General features: G+C 37.7%; 1 protein-coding gene across 2 annotated transcripts in view; it reads left to right on the top strand.

Moving 5' to 3' along the window:
• LOC131428526 (open rectifier potassium channel protein 1) overlaps positions 1 to 15,680 on the top strand; it is a 63,934-nt gene extending 48,254 nt beyond the window's left edge. For both annotated transcript variants that reach the window (XM_058592526.1, XM_058592525.1), the window contains exons 4-9: positions 2,358 to 2,537; positions 2,603 to 2,724; positions 2,786 to 3,141; positions 3,202 to 3,349; positions 13,626 to 14,153; positions 14,210 to 15,680. In XM_058592526.1, coding sequence (XP_058448509.1) covers positions 2,358 to 2,537; positions 2,603 to 2,724; positions 2,786 to 3,141; positions 3,202 to 3,349; positions 13,626 to 14,153; positions 14,210 to 15,334 — 2,459 coding nt within the window. In that variant the 3' untranslated portion in view covers positions 15,335 to 15,680. The remainder of the gene's footprint in view (positions 1 to 2,357; positions 2,538 to 2,602; positions 2,725 to 2,785; positions 3,142 to 3,201; positions 3,350 to 13,625; positions 14,154 to 14,209) is intronic.
• Positions 15,681 to 15,891: the final 211 nt, after the last annotated feature.

Genomic DNA, 15,891 nt, shown 5'->3' with positions numbered 1-15,891 from the left:
TAATGAAAACGAATAAACAACTGCACAAGTGGTTAAAGAAGAGTGTAAATAACAGGACGCAGACATAAAAATTGACAGATTCTGAACCATTGCGAAATGGCAGCGGTTTTTGGTTGCGTCCACACTTTCTGGGACAGTCTTTACCTTTTCAAGTTGTAAAAAAGCTATGAGTCAAAAGATTTTTTTCATCACCGCTCTAAATGACGGTTTCAAATTTCAAGCACACTTCACTTTCTAGTTCCCGAACCGGATATCTCATCCAGACAAAATTCAATTGCAGCCTATAAAACCATAAGACTATTCATTTGAGTCTCGGTTTAGCCGTCTCTGAGAGAATGAAGTGAGTTCCGTTCTGAAGTTTTTGGTTATTATTTCCGGTATATTCGGAACGGGAGTTCGATCGTAGTCGGTCACGAGTACACTCTGATCGCTTCAAATATTTTTTCTGAACAAAATTCGCAATTGTTTTGATAAATTAAGTTTTTCTAGTGCGGTTTAGTTACAAAAAGTCAGTATACGGCCAAACAAATTAATTCCTGGTTCCCGGTTTTTGATTAACGGCCGAAGATTAGAGCCATTGACTCAAAAATGGATCTCAGTCCCTTTTTTAGAGCCGACTTCGATTATACCAGCTTCGCAAGTACCTTTAATAGTGGGACTCACGTCGTTTTCTCAGAGATAGTCGCGTTCAGAGATAGAGATAGTTTTCGAAGAAAAAAATCGATGACCGTCCATATCACTTTTCGAAGATATTTGAACGCGCTCAATTTTCTCAGAGATGGCTGAACCGATTTTAACAAACTTGGGCTCGTTTGAAAGCTACTGTCGGACCATTGATCAAGTTCGAAGATCAAATGGTTGTGACTTTTGGTTCCAGATATATGATGGTATAAGTGACGTAACCGACAAAACACGTTGATTTTTACCGCTCTTATATATATAAGGGTGCCAAAATTTTGGGATCAACTCTATTTTCGTAAAGTTTTAGTGCTCAAAAGTTTAAGCACCTCGAAAAAAGCCTTCATGCAAAATTTGACCTAAATCGGACATGCTTAAGGGATGCTGCCCGGTGGTAAAGGTTTGGCAATTTTCGATCTTGAAAAAGCACCATTTTTTTTGATGCCAAAACTCTTAAAACTGCATAAAACATCGAAATTTAGTGCCATCTCAAAAAAAAATTTTTTTGAAAAAATCAACTTTCTGGGACTTATAAAAATTTTCATATTTTTTCTAAGTCCCAAAAAGTCGATTTTTTCAAAAAAATTTTTTTTCGAGATGACACTAAATCTCGACGTTTCATGCAATTCTAAGCCTTTTGGCATCAAAAATTTTTTTTCGATTTCGAAAATTTCATGTACTCCCCCTTATGGTGATTTTTCAAGATATATGAAAACATCACTAAGTGGACTAAGAAGGCTTTTCACTGTTCTCATACAAATAGGCAACGCAAATGTCAAGCACTAGTTTGGAAAAATGATGCTGACTGTGTGACATAAACACTGAAGCATGCTTTTGTGAACTACTCGAATCAATCTGAATCAATTGGTGTCAAAATTAGTATCCAAAATTATTTAATAAAAGTATGAAACATATTTTCATGAGACTGTTATGAAAGAAGAGAAAGGCATTATCACACCACTAGGTGGATTAAGAAGGGTTTTTTTACTTAATTTTGAGTCTGTTCTTTCATTCGCTCTCTCCATTGATGTTCAAACACAAAGAGGTCATGACATAACCGGCCATCAAAGATAAAATTGTTGATCGAAACTGTTTCTTCTCATCAAAAACTAAAGAACTGAATCGCTTAGCGTTTGATGATTAAGTAGAACAGTTTGATTTGTCAAAGGGTCACATAGTTTGTAGAACCGGAAAAAAGCCATTGGTCTCTAGCAGTTCAATAGAAACGGAACAGCTAGGTCAGTCCAACGATCTTGCACTGGAAACATCGCAGAAGTACAATTAACACCTTAGTTCCTGTATTCGATGTGGTCGCCACCATCGATTGACACAAATAACGAATAAATGGTTGTAAACATACAAAAATATATTCATCCCGAAAAGGCTAATTCTATTAGCATCTCGTTATTACCACTTAGCTCGTGGAAACTCTGATACTTTGTGGTTAGCAAAAAAAAAAACAACAACGAGATCACGTCAGGCTTGAAGTTTTATGACAACTACTCAATTTACACCTTGGATCGCTTCGGTACACGGCAAGCAACACAAACGGAAATAAGCAAGATCGGGTTAGAAAATAGTTATTTTAAACCATTGAAGTCTTCCAACTACCGATGCTTTGTTTGTGTAATTTTTTGTAACATATTCTTTAAACTATTTCTTCTATAATCCAAATACAGAACTGCTTACAAAGTACCTGTCGCCCGATGATCCGGAACTACAGAACGAACTTCTCGACCGATTGTCGGAGTACTGCGAAAAGAAGGTCACCAATCACACGTTGGACGAATATGATCCTCCGTACGTCTGGAACTTCTACCATTCGTTTTACTTTGCCTTCATCGTATGTTCGACGATTGGTGAGTGCCGGTAGTTTTATAAAGTAAAAGAAATGATGAATATTTTTTTTTTGGCTCTCGATCAGGTTACGGCAACATTTCACCCAACAACACATTCGGCCGGATATTCATGATCTTCTACGCACTGATCGGGCTTCCAGTGAATGGTTTCTTCTTCGCTTATTTGGGTGATTTATATGGAAAAACGGTATTAGCGCCAAGGTTCAGATTTGAAAAACTAAAAAAAACACGATCGTTTCACATTTCAGTTCATTCGGCTGTACCGGCGCTACAAGGCCTACAAACTGTCCGCCGATTCTCACTACGTCCCGCGGAAGCTCAGCCTGATTGGACAGATCATGCTGTACCTGGTGCCGGGCATCGTGATATTCATCTTCATCCCTGGGTTCATTTTCTGCTACTTCGAGAAGTGGCCGTACGATGTCGGAGTGTACTACGCCTTCGTGACGTTGACGACCATCGGTTTCGGGGACTACACCAGCACGTTCGAACCGTCGCAGCAGCACGAGTTCGGAAAGGCTTTCGTTCTGTATCAGGTGTTTGTGGTGCTGTGGTTTTTCGCCGGAGTTGGTTACGTTTTTATGATACTTGGTTTTATAGCGAAGTAAGTTTGAGCTCTTTGCTTCACCTGAACTGGAACTGAACTGTTTCTTCTGGTTTCTAGGGGACTAGCTCACAAAAAAGTGCAACGATTGCAGCAGCTACTGGCGGTAAATGTTATGGAAACTCAGCAGCGTGTCTGGAATGGTGTAACCAAAGACGTCAGTTATCTGAGGAAAATATTGAACGAAGTCTACATGCTGAAGTTCAAGGTAATACAGTCAATCATAAAGGAGTGTTCTTTCGTGGGGTTTATTTAGTTCAGTTTCAGTCACTGTTCACTAAACTTTACTCGTTAAGGTTGATGGTTTTCGGTGATAAATAGACTTTGAATTTCCTTTGTTGTCCACGTTTCTGTGTACTTTTATTTCAACCATCTTAAGATCTACTTATTCAACAAAAATGATAAGAACTGTACTTTTGAATAAGCTAAACTGTAAACTACAACGTCTTTTTATTATAAGAAACGAACATCAACCCGAAACAGTAAACAAATCTACTAAACGTGATTGAGACATACATGAACGTTGACACTCAAACGACTCGTGCGTAATGTTTCTAAACCGACCGACTAGTAGAAAACCATAGAATCGTTGAGTGCCTACAATTACGGATTGATGTCTGTGACGGGAAGTGATCTCCGAGTACCGGTTAAGCTGGCGGATGGGTACCACGTTTCGTCTCTCGTTGGGAGTCTTCTTTCTGTTCTTAAGTTTCCTATCACCACGTACTTTCGTTGTAATGAACTAGTTTTCATTTATAAGTTATCGTTACTTATTTTAAACATATTCGCACTAATAGAGACAGATTTGATCACTGCAATGCTTTTAATTACTACACGGAGAACCCGCAGATCACAAAATTACAATATTGCAATTGTTGTTTTACGCCCTGGTTGTTTCAACTAAAATGTTGTTGATTTAACTAACATATCTGTTGATTTTGTCATAACTATTCAGGTAACCGAAATTGTTGCATTCAAATGCTGTCACTTGGTGGAGAACGAAGACAGCAAAACGCAGAACAAAAAACCTCTTCATTTCACCAGAAGCGTTTCAATTGAAAATTTTCAATGGTAAATCAACGTCATTTATGTTAGTTACGTAGTGGTTGTTTTATGTAAGTGAAAGTATGCAGAAGAATATAACAGTTAATTGTAAAACAAGTTTTTCATGTGTTAAATAGATATACCTACAGTATAAATGTTTTAATTTCATCTGAGAGTAATGTATTCTAGGACAGTTCATGTCAATGTTATTAAAATCGCTTAACGCCTAAAAATTTGCTGCTAAAGTGAAGTGGTACTATTTGTATTTTTTTGAAAGTGTATCTGTAGCATTAGGTTTACCAGCGAGCCATTCTGCAAGTGAAGTAAAAATTTCCAAATTCCCTGTGACCATTTTTCTGGTGAGTTCCCTTTAGAGAATTGTAATCTTTTAGTTCATTTCTATATCCTTTGTGAGTTTAGTGATAAAGATATAAGCAGTAAATTAGGTAAAATTTCGTTGTTGAAGCAGTGAAGAGGCTAACAGTAAAAAATATTTATTGCAATTGGCGTCTTAAGTTCAAATAACTGAATAATTGGTTGAAACAAGTGAGACATTTTTTTGCTTTCATGCATACAAGTAACTTTGCTGGGATTGTGTCTTTGCTCAATTGCACGAGTGACATCTCATTGAAACGTCAAACAACAGTCGATTAGTTGTACCAAATTTTAACCAATCAAAATCAGAAAAAAAAACAACTAATATTTTAGTTGTTTTGCGATCGCTGGCTTTTCCGTGTAGTTGAAAATTATTTGACGTCGCGAAACCATTATGAAGACGTAGGCGAATGTGCAAAACGTTACTGTGGATTGATATCGCAGTAATAGAGATTTTACGAGATTATTCCATAGAATTTCTGTACTGTTTCAGATAGCTTTCGTTTTCAATTTGAACTGCTCTGCACTGATGAGTCTAAGAAAAAACGTAAAGAAATGTTAAGTTATGTTCATCTTAAGGAAAGATAATTTTTTTCAGCATGACATTGCAACATAACGAGAGCATTTTTTTTAATCGATCTACAATACATCATTAGTCACTTGTCAAAACTGCGCTTTTTGAGCAACGCAAGTGGTTAGATGTTAGTAATAATCACTCAAATTTCTTGTTTCAAACTAATCAAAAATAAGTTGTTGTAAGAAAAGATTGTTTTGTTGCTAATACTAAGCGGTGAGGTAATTTGAAGGGGAAAAAGTTTGCCTTTACCCCCAAATTTATGCTAGGTGCACATAACCATTTTTACTTAAGTTTACGTTTCGTCTTCGACTCATCAGTGCGTCAGCAGATTATGTTGACCTGCTGACGCAAACCCCCGGATCAACATAATCCGCTGAGCAGACGTAACATAATCTGCTGACGCACTGATGAGTCGAAGACGAAACGTAAACTTAAGTAAGCGGTGTGTTTTGTCACCACACACTGATAATCTTTTCTGTTGATTAACTGATGAGAGTATGAGTAGATTTTAGGAATTAGAGTTGGGAATGCCACTATTGTCAGCCTCCATAATCTCTAATGTCGTTTTCGCTTGATGCCAAACCTAACCCAGTTTCCACTCTAACTGCTGTCAAACCGTTTACAAACAGTTTTGAACCTAGTCTCAACGTTGTTGAACTGAAAAACGAGTCAGTTTCGAACCTGGTTTTTATATCAGGTTTGCTCAAACTCCCGTTGCTAAGTGAGAAATCAACACAATTTCATGAAAAGTGTTTGTTTGATGAAACTACCCTGGGTCAGTTTCAAACATAAGATTCGCTCTAAGTAGGCGATGTGACCAGATAATAATACTTGCCATCGATAATATATATTCAAATTTCGAGTTTCAATTCACAATAGCCTTATTATAGACGAGATAATAACAAAACAATGTTCAAATAATGACACGATCGCACCAGTATTAAACATGCTTCCTCTATTAGAGCGAAATTTTGAAATAGAGCAATGTTGATTTGTTCTACTCTCCGGGACATCTATCAATGATTCCTACTTCACTTCCAGCAATGTATGATCCCGAAATAAGGGAACAATAATTGATCCTCATAGGAGATGAAAGCACCATTATTACCATCAAATATACTATATATCAATATGGATCACAAATATACTATATATCAAATATGGTGACAAAAAAGGTTACTATTACACTACAAATTTTTTAATGCACATAAGACAGTTTTCCCAATCAGTACACTGAACCAAACAATTTCAAATATATGGTATATTTCTCGATATACACTGCATGATAAAGGCGGGTGGGTAATGTCAGAGACATAACTGGATGTCGTGAATACGAAAACAACCGACATGTTCCTTAACACTTCCGAATATCAATTAGTTGATCAATTGAATGAATTATGCAAGCATTATTATCCCCTTTTCCACATTTTTCGCAAAAACAAAGAAGGCTTCACTTGATCTCGATTACTGTGAATTTCACACAGCGAAAAGTGCACAAATCCAACCAAGCTGTTCTAGATTTGCACTAAACTGAGGATATTTGCCTTCGATTTGCGAACAACAAATCCTAATAGTTCTTTAGAAAACTTTTAGAGCCATTAGAACGGCTGATTTTGTGTAATGCTCTCCACCATTGTTTTTTCATCAATTCAAATGACTGGCAGCTGTGACGTTATCGCTCTTGTCGGAAGCTGAGCTAGCTTTGCAAACGACACAAAATACATCTGCTCGCAGTGGCGACAGAATCCAAACTGATCCAATTTTTGTTGAGAGGTTTCTTTTTACGTGATTTCGTTTGTAGCTTTTTCACTAATGGGCGGTCCTAACGGCTATAAAAATAGCCGCATACAGAATTTTAATGTCGATTATTTCATTTTGGATTTGCATAATTTATTGAAAGAAACTATCAATATGCTGTAGGGATTCGTTTCTAGCATTCAGAAGGGTCAAATTGTGGAACTCACTACGATATTAAACACTGTTCGGAACATTTTCTCGAATGAAAGCAGCAGATTTTTTTGTTTTCTTCCTCAGAACGCGTTCTGATTGGCTGGTGTTGACATGGGTCAAATGAGACAGGTTTTTCAATAGTGTACTAATGAATTACTTCAATGCTGTTGCTATACCCGTTTAAGTTGAAAAATTTCGATTCTATTGGTAGTTAGATTATATAAATCCTTTCACAGATCACTGAGCTATGAGCTTTCAAAATACGAGAAAGGCAAACGCGCCTTACGAATTATCCTCTTTGATACTTGTTTATACCAAACATTTAAGAAAAGTTTAATTTTGAATTATTTGAGATTATGTCACACAACTGAATATTTCATCATAAAATTGTGATCATATTTTCGATGGCATGTAGCAAGAATTATGTTGATTCATTAGATACAACAGGAGATATTCACGATCAAAAACTTATCACTCTCTCAGAGGGTAAATTTTGAAAAGGCACCCCATAGTAAAGTAAGTCACGACAAAAAGGCTGTAAATTCGGTTTAGAATAGCAATCTGATACTAACTCGGAAGAGAACACATTGTTTCATAAAAATCACTATTTACATAAATGTGTGTAAAATGTGCACGCAAAACTAAACAAATTAATCTCAATGCTAGTTCCAGAACCAACATTTCCGAATTATGTACTACAATTTCTTGATTTTAAAAATTAATCCATTCGTATTCATGTTTACTGTGACAATGATTACGGTTCCAGTGATATAAATACAGAATATCAGGTAGTTTAATAAATAAATAAATTCTTCACAACAAAATAATTTAGTATATAAATAAAACGTAACTTAAAATTCGCCTCAACGAGAGCTATCAATTGAAGTAAAAGTAATAAGTATAACTTATTCTTATGATCACTGTATTGCACTTACCATACTATTTATTAAATTTTTTTCAGAGCTAAACGAACTTTCTATTTGTCGAATTTTTGAACGGTTCGTCTGTTGAGTGAAATTCAACTACACTAAGGTCTCTTTTTACACGGCTTTTTTACACGGATTCCGGAATAAACACGGTTTTTATTTACACGGTTTCCGCAATTAACACGGTTTCTGATGAGAGTTTAAAATGCACTGTAATTTATTTTTTGAGAAAATTTTAAAAAAGGGAACAGGTTGTCTGTAAGAAAACGATTATAAGAATTATAATTATAAGAATTAATTTAAAGTTTGAAAGCTAACTAAAATCATCCATTCAACAGTTCACGGGAGTATTGACTGTCGTTCCATAAAATGATTAATCAGTCTTTAGATCTTGAATCCCTGTTGTGAATTACCTGACAACGTCTCTTCCGCTCAGTTGTGGTGTATGATGTCAGCATCGTCATTGATATCATCGCGAATTTCGTAGCGTTGAAGAACTAGTCGAATTTACTAATCTCTTCAACTCTTCATCATATCGAGCAGTACAGTAATTTATACCCATTTGAATGATATAGCTCTAATAGTATTATGATTTTGACACATTGTAATACCTTTTCTAATTTGATCCATATTCATCTCTATAAATTCTTTCCTTTTGATTCTGTCGCTGCGTGCATAGATCTTCATTCAATACCCATGTCTTGAGAGTGACTGTTAAGATCGTTAGTGTTTATTACACATCGCAACTTCGGAATTGAAAAGAACTTATTCTCAAGTTTTTTGTAGTGAAAGTATTTATAGGTTCTAATTGTACGTATTATCGTTCTTTTGAAAACTGAATGCATTATACAGAAGGCATGAGCCATTAAGAATAATTTGCTTATCGTACAATGCGTTTCCTAATTGTTCTAATTTTAATTTGTCATCCAATGTGTTTGATCAAGTATGACTGGACCCTTCTCATAACCTCAGGATGTTTTTTAGATTTCCGTTTCTATTGTGAAATAACAGTTAAATTATCACAGTTACGTGTACCTTACAAAAATTGAAAAATAAGCTTTTTTCCTCTTCAAATTATCAAAAGTTACATTCCATCCAAAACAAAACAAACAAATAATCAAATCTACGGTTTTTAGAATTATGACATCAAATTTTCCATGCGGTATTTTTTGCACGGTTTCCGCAATCAACACGGTTTTCTTTCACACGGTTTTTTTTAACACAGTATGTAACCTCCGTGTAAAAAGAGACCTTAGTGTACTTTAAAAAAAATTGAAATTTCAAATTTTGACTAAAAGTTTAAACTATTCACAAAACAGTTCTTAGCAAGGGACAGATCGCTTAGTTAATTTAAATTCAATGTCATGTACACAATGAAAACAAATATCGCAATCAAAGTAATTTGTAATACCCCGTTCATTTAATTTTTAAATATATTCTATATATCAGAAGTGGTCTGCCAAACATTGACCTCACAGGCTATAAGTTTCGTCTTCTCAGCACTATTCATAACATTCATGAGCAAAGTTAAATACTACTTCATAACTCTTGAAAGTGAAGACGGTAAGTCCTAAAGAGCGTAATTCTACATCATTTATAGGCGATATTTACTAGTCCGAAAAAAAAACACACCTAAATATGGAAATGTTCACATCCGATGTCGGCATCATGCGGAATTATTTTTGACATTTCACTTCTGGGTCCACGCTAAACGCAAACTAATAAACATGACGGAACTAGTAGCCTTTTTTGTCACGTGATGTCTTTTTCGATTTGTATTGGATTCGTTAAAGTGATCCATATTGACATATAATATACTTGTTACCATTCTGAACGATTTGATGTCAAATTAAATCAAGAAAATGATAACATTTTTAGCTGAAAAAAAAAACAGTTCTCGGCTGATTTTTCAGAAGGCCGTAAGAACAAGTGACAGTTTCTCTTTGTTTACTTTCTCTTTCGTTAATTACCAAGCGGGTTCCACGTTTATCACTCAACTCTTTGCATAAAATGAGACCCAAAACTTTTGACATTCAAACAGAACTGCGAAACCTACGAAAATCTTTATAATCACATCACAATAATCGAAAGAGAAAGTAAATAAAGAGAAACTGTCACTTGCTTTTTTTTATTTAAAAGATATTTTTTTATTCAGGCCTATTTGCTTTCAAGCTTTACGTGGCCGATTGAGCCGATTTTTTAAATAATTTTTTTCTGAGTTAGATCTCGTTGTCACCCTTTTTCTAGGGGGAGAGGAGTTTCCATTTCCCTCCTGCGAGGATTGAGGGGCACTTCGTTCGTGGTTCGTCTCGTCATCCATTGCCACATCGATGGAATTGTTGTCGATTTCCGTCTTCTTTTCGTTGCTAGTTGCTGTAGATGCAGCTTATTGTAATTTGTTTGCAGTTGCTGGTTGGTTGGAGGGTACATTGTTAACTGTAGCTAGTGTACTTTGTTCTATAGGGGATGATGATGGATTCGTTGAAGGGTTGGTGGCTTCATTGTTGTTGGTGACTGTCACAGATGTACTGGGGTTGCTTGGGGTTGGTGTGAAGGAAGCACCGTTGTCCTTTGGTGTAGTTGTCTCCTTGTCCAGTTTATCACATGGCTTACCGCAGTGAATAGCTTTTTGGCAATATTGACATGTGGCCATCTGATTTTCATAGGTAACAAGTGATTTGAACGGAATTCTTGTATCTTGACCGAAAATCACTTAAAAAGGTATAGCCTTCTTCAAGTGTATGCGTAATAAACGTACGCCATTTAGAATACCAGGGAAAAAATTCTTCCACTTTTCTTTTTCGGTAGAGAGAATCTCTCCTTATTGGGACATAGTTTTGCGAATATAAGGATCGATGACGCTTGAGGGAAGATCATGCACACGCACTTCTATAGCACTATCTTCCATATATACTGGAATGTTGTACTTAATGTTCTCGTGCTCCACATAATGCACATTGTTATTGTCTTTTGCGAATTGAAATGCATCCAACTCTTTATAAAACTGGATGTAAACAACATTATTAGTCTTATTGCAATGAAGTAAATGCACACGTTTAGGCTGTGAACCATTTTGTGGTTAATTTTAACTTTTGGTTGAAATCTTACACTCGAGTGATTATTTTGATGTTGTCAAAAATAACCCTGCTCGAAAGTATGGTTATTTTTGACAGATCGATGGTTATTTTCCGACACTGAAAAAAATCTTGCAAAGAAAATTCTAATATCAACTCTTTAGTCAAAATTATTTCCAGTGCAAAATAACTTTGCATCCGTCAAACTGTGAAATGGGCCGCAGTTTCAGTTAAATTTAACAACTCGACACAAAATAACCACTCAAGTGTCAGATTTTAACCAAAAGTTAAAGTTAACCGGTAAATGGTTCACAGCCTTAATGTCAAGATGCATTTGCTCCTTAAGCAAACCTTCAAGTTCTCGTATCGAAGGTCGAATTTTGCACTGCCTGAAGTCAACAACAATTGTATTCTTTCGTGTCGGCGGTAGCTTTTGTTCGTTTGGTTCACTCATTTCGAGATCGTTCTATTGTTCACTATACAAAACTGTACTTGGTTTCTTCTATCCCGAACGTAAGCGGTTTTGGTTAATCGACTGACATGGATGAGATGTGAAACCGAACTGAACTGTCACTTGCTCTTACGGCCTTCTGAAAAATCAACCGAGAGTTGTGTCCCCTTTTGGCAGTGCCCATTCTGTTTTTTTTCTACGCGATGTGATTCGACAAAACTGAATGAAAAAATATGCGGGATGACGATGCAGTGCTTGTTAGGGGAAGAAGCAATGTATTGTAAAAAGTATTTTCGGAATGAATATTTCGAGATCAGATCACTTGTACACGGAAAAATCGGCGATCGAAAATAAACTAAAATATTAGTTGTTTTTTTTTAAATTTGATTGGTTAAATTGTGGTACAACTAATCGATTGTTGTTTTAACTAAACTGTCATTTTTTGTTTAACGTGCTGTCAGTTTAGCAATGACACCCAGCGTAGACACACACACACACACACACACACACACACACACACACACACACACACACACACACACACACCACAAACGAGTAATGAAACGTTACAGTTGAGTAATGACATACAACCGCAAGGGGAAAATGAAACGTTTTACTCGTGCAACTGAGTAATGACTCAATTCCAGCAAAGTTACCTGTATGCATGAAATCAAAAAATGGCTCAGTTGTTTTAACCAAGTAAATTGAAAGTAAGATTGAAATTCCCAAGAGAGAATTCACCAGAAAATTTTTCACAGGGCATTGGGAATTTTTCCTCCACTTGTAGAATGGCTTGCTGAAAGAGCTCCATTTTTAAGAATGTTTCTGAGAAGCCTAATGCTACAGATGCACTTTCAAGAAAATACATAAATACCTAAATGGTTATGACAAAATCAACAGATATGTTAAGTTAAATCAACACCATTTTAATTGAAACAACCGGTGCGTGGAACAATATTAAAATTTTGTGATCTGAGGGTTCTCAGTGTAGAGTCGTTCAAACGAGAGATGGGCAATCCATTCGTGAACGGTTCAAAATAACTAGCTCTTCTTGAAGAATGAGTGAGCAAAAGTTCTCTAATCGTTTTAAAAGAAATTAAAAAGACTGAATTCTATAAGAAAGTGTACTAAACACTGTATATTTCGAAACGGTCGTAGTTCTCCAGAATGCACTAGAAATTGTATATATTTAGCGACCTCTGAAAAAGTACGTAAACGTAAACGATTACTACTTTAAATACAAGCAAAAAAAAGTCTTTGCATTTATTATTAAAGAGTTTGTTACCATCGACAGATCGTCATTTTTCGCAGAAAGATACAAACTTTCTGAAGATCGAATGAACGGCTCAGGAGAACTAGTTTCGGTAGAACTGTCAAGTTCTGTTCGGTTCTTCGATATTAACTGTTTTACCCTACGAATTCAAGTTTTTCAATTCGAAATCAAAATATCATTTGAAGTTCATCAAATTAGGCTGGTTGCCAAAGGAAATAAGAAAAAGGATCGTGCAGTGGCCGGGGCTCCAGTTTGACGGATTGTCTCTTAGCGTGTCTCTTAATATAACAGGGCCTCTATTTTTGCGAAAGCGTGTTACGAAAGCTGTAACGATGACTTTGTTCGGTTATGCAGAAAGGCGAAAAGTTTAATATCGTCGATTTAATTATTTTGCATTCGAATATCAACTGGGTTGTTATAAGCCGTGACGTTAAGTTTCTGGTGATGAATAACGGCAAAGAAGCTGTAAGTCCCAAAACCATTACAATAGAAATGTGTCAAAAGTGCGTTCGCGAAGAGGCTACTGAAGTTACAAAACTACGCATTTCAAGATGGCTACCCTCGGCACAGTAGGCCATTTTCTTGCACTGGAAGTAAAGTGCCACGTGGAAGAAAATGGAATATCGAAAGTACAGCTAAACGTTCCGGACTTTCGGATGCTATGAATGCAAAATCATCAATGGATGATTCTTGCTTGAAGTTCTTTTATTGCCAACAAGTGGCTAGTGGTACTACTTCGGTTCTTCATTCAAATAATTATTTTTATGTCTATTGAACTGTACAGTCCTAATGAATGCATCACGTTTATTTTCAGCCTGTCTACAATGAGCCAACGGATCGATTCGTAGGCGCAAACATTGGTCGCTCGAGCTCGTGTCCGGAATTGACGATGTACCAGGAACCGGAAATTGATCCTCGGGAAATGGCCCGGAAGCGAGCCTGCTCGATGTGTGTGACCGGCGGAGATTTGCTGACGAAATCCAAATCAACCGTCAGTGTGTCGTCGATCGGTCGCCGTTTGTCGGATACCGACTTGAACCGAATCAACCGGGAGAAGACATTCGGAATTCAGGCTGTGGTTCAACCGGCCGAGCTGTTGGCTAGAGTTGTTACCGCGCTGGGCAACATAACGGCCACCGACGACGATCGACAGAGTATCCTGGAACAAGCCTCCAGTAATTTGGGAATAAATTGCTTTTCCGATTCACAGATTCTCGACAGCGAGCGTAGTTTGTCGGATTGGTCCATGTCGGGCTTGGAAAAACCCGGTTACCTGGCACCGCCTCCGATGCGACCTCGGGCTTCCTCCGATTTCGGTCTGACACCAACGCAACAACCGACTGTAAGAACCTTGATTTTATTTTGATTCTACAACTTATTCGGTTTCTATTTTTCTAGAATCTCAACGATTGGACCTGGAGCGTCGGTGACAACATCCAAATCAAGGAGATGATAAAGGTTCGTCAGAAAGCGAAAAAATCACCGGACAATTTGCTGCGGGCAGCAATCAGCAACAGTAAACAGTACGGATCGAATAACTCGGTGGATAATCCGCCCGTTCGAGAGGAGTTCCAAACGCCGGTTTCAACGACGAACCGAACTCTGCTGCAGCGGTTCAATCCCTTCCGGAAACGTTCCGTCACTTCCGATTCCAGAAAGAACTCGGACTTTGACGTGGAAGCACCTCGTCAAATCAACAAATACCTGGCCCAAACGGCAAAGGGTCGGGCTTCGATGTTTAACTATCCTCCGCCGCAGCAATATCTGGCGGCAACTGCCACAGGGCGCAGAAGTTTATTCGTACCTCCGACAACCGATGAAGAGCAAATTCTGGAAACCACAACCATCGGTGATCTGATACGGGCCCTGGAGATCATGCACAGTCGAGCAGCAATGCCCGGCAATGAACCTACAGTCGATTCGTTGGATTCTCCGAAACGCAAGATTGGAACGGCAACCGCTCCAAAGATACCATCGTTGATGAATCTTTTCAGTAATCCGGTGCAGGACGCCGGGCCACGCCGAGGTTCTCTAATGGTTCCTATGCCAGCAGCGCTTCATTCGGAGAATCCACCGCCGTACAGCACGGCAACAGGCTACTCAAGTTCTCCAATTCCCATCCGTCGACGGTTTAGCGTTCGACCATCCAGTCTAGCCTATCCACCGGGTCAAGGTCCCCGGTCTGGCAGTATTTCCCTCGATACCACTTCACCACTGGCCACATCGTCCGGTTCGTTGTATGTTCCGACGACGACCCTTCAGCGTCGCCTTTCCGCTCGTCCCGTTCCACTGGCGAACCAAAATCAAAATCTCCTTCAAGTCCCTTCGATGGTCGGTAGTTTAGGTGTTGTAGCCAGCGGATCGTCTCTTAAATCGAAACCCTGGAGGCCGGCGTTGCTCCGTTCCGACTCGGATCATAAACCGGCCCTAACACCGATTCAGCAAACACCCGTTCTCCCACCCCGCACCCGTCACAGCAGCCTTGGCCAGATGGAACAATGGAAGCGAATCGATTCCAGTTGACGGTTAGAATAAGGACAGTAAAGCGAACCAAGTCAGTATTCCATTAGTTAATAGTTAATGAATAGCCATAGTAGCGGTAGAAGCTGAAAGTCATCTTCCTAAGACGTGTGAAACCAATTCCAGTCATGTGGTTGTGCGATAAGTGCCTTTCTAAATTAAGTATTTTAGAATCTATTGCAATATATATTGGATAAAGTTAGTGAATGTGATTATACCGTAACGGATTATTCCTTGATGTTAGACATGTTTCATCACATTCCGCAACTCTAAACGCCTAGCCATATCAATTTATTGGAAATTAAGATTATGTGGATGAAATAAAGCAAGTCTCAAATAAAAACTGAAACCGTAGTCTATAATAAAGGTAGATACGATTAGGTACTGTTTTATTAGCCACGATGACAACAAATTGAGTCTGAAAATGGGCGAAATAAGTCATGACCCCGAAAAATTGTGAGTTTTAATGTTTAAAAAAAATCATGAACAATAGATGTTATAAATTATGTTGATAGATTGAACAACGCATCTTACACTAATGGACTTCAGGCCTACTTCTG

Source organism: Malaya genurostris, chromosome 2, assembly GCF_030247185.1.
Source record: "Malaya genurostris strain Urasoe2022 chromosome 2, Malgen_1.1, whole genome shotgun sequence".
Classification (NCBI taxonomy): domain Eukaryota; kingdom Metazoa; phylum Arthropoda; class Insecta; order Diptera; family Culicidae; genus Malaya; species Malaya genurostris.
Note: the sequence above shows the minus strand (reverse complement) of the source record. Positions and strands in the feature narration are given on the sequence as shown.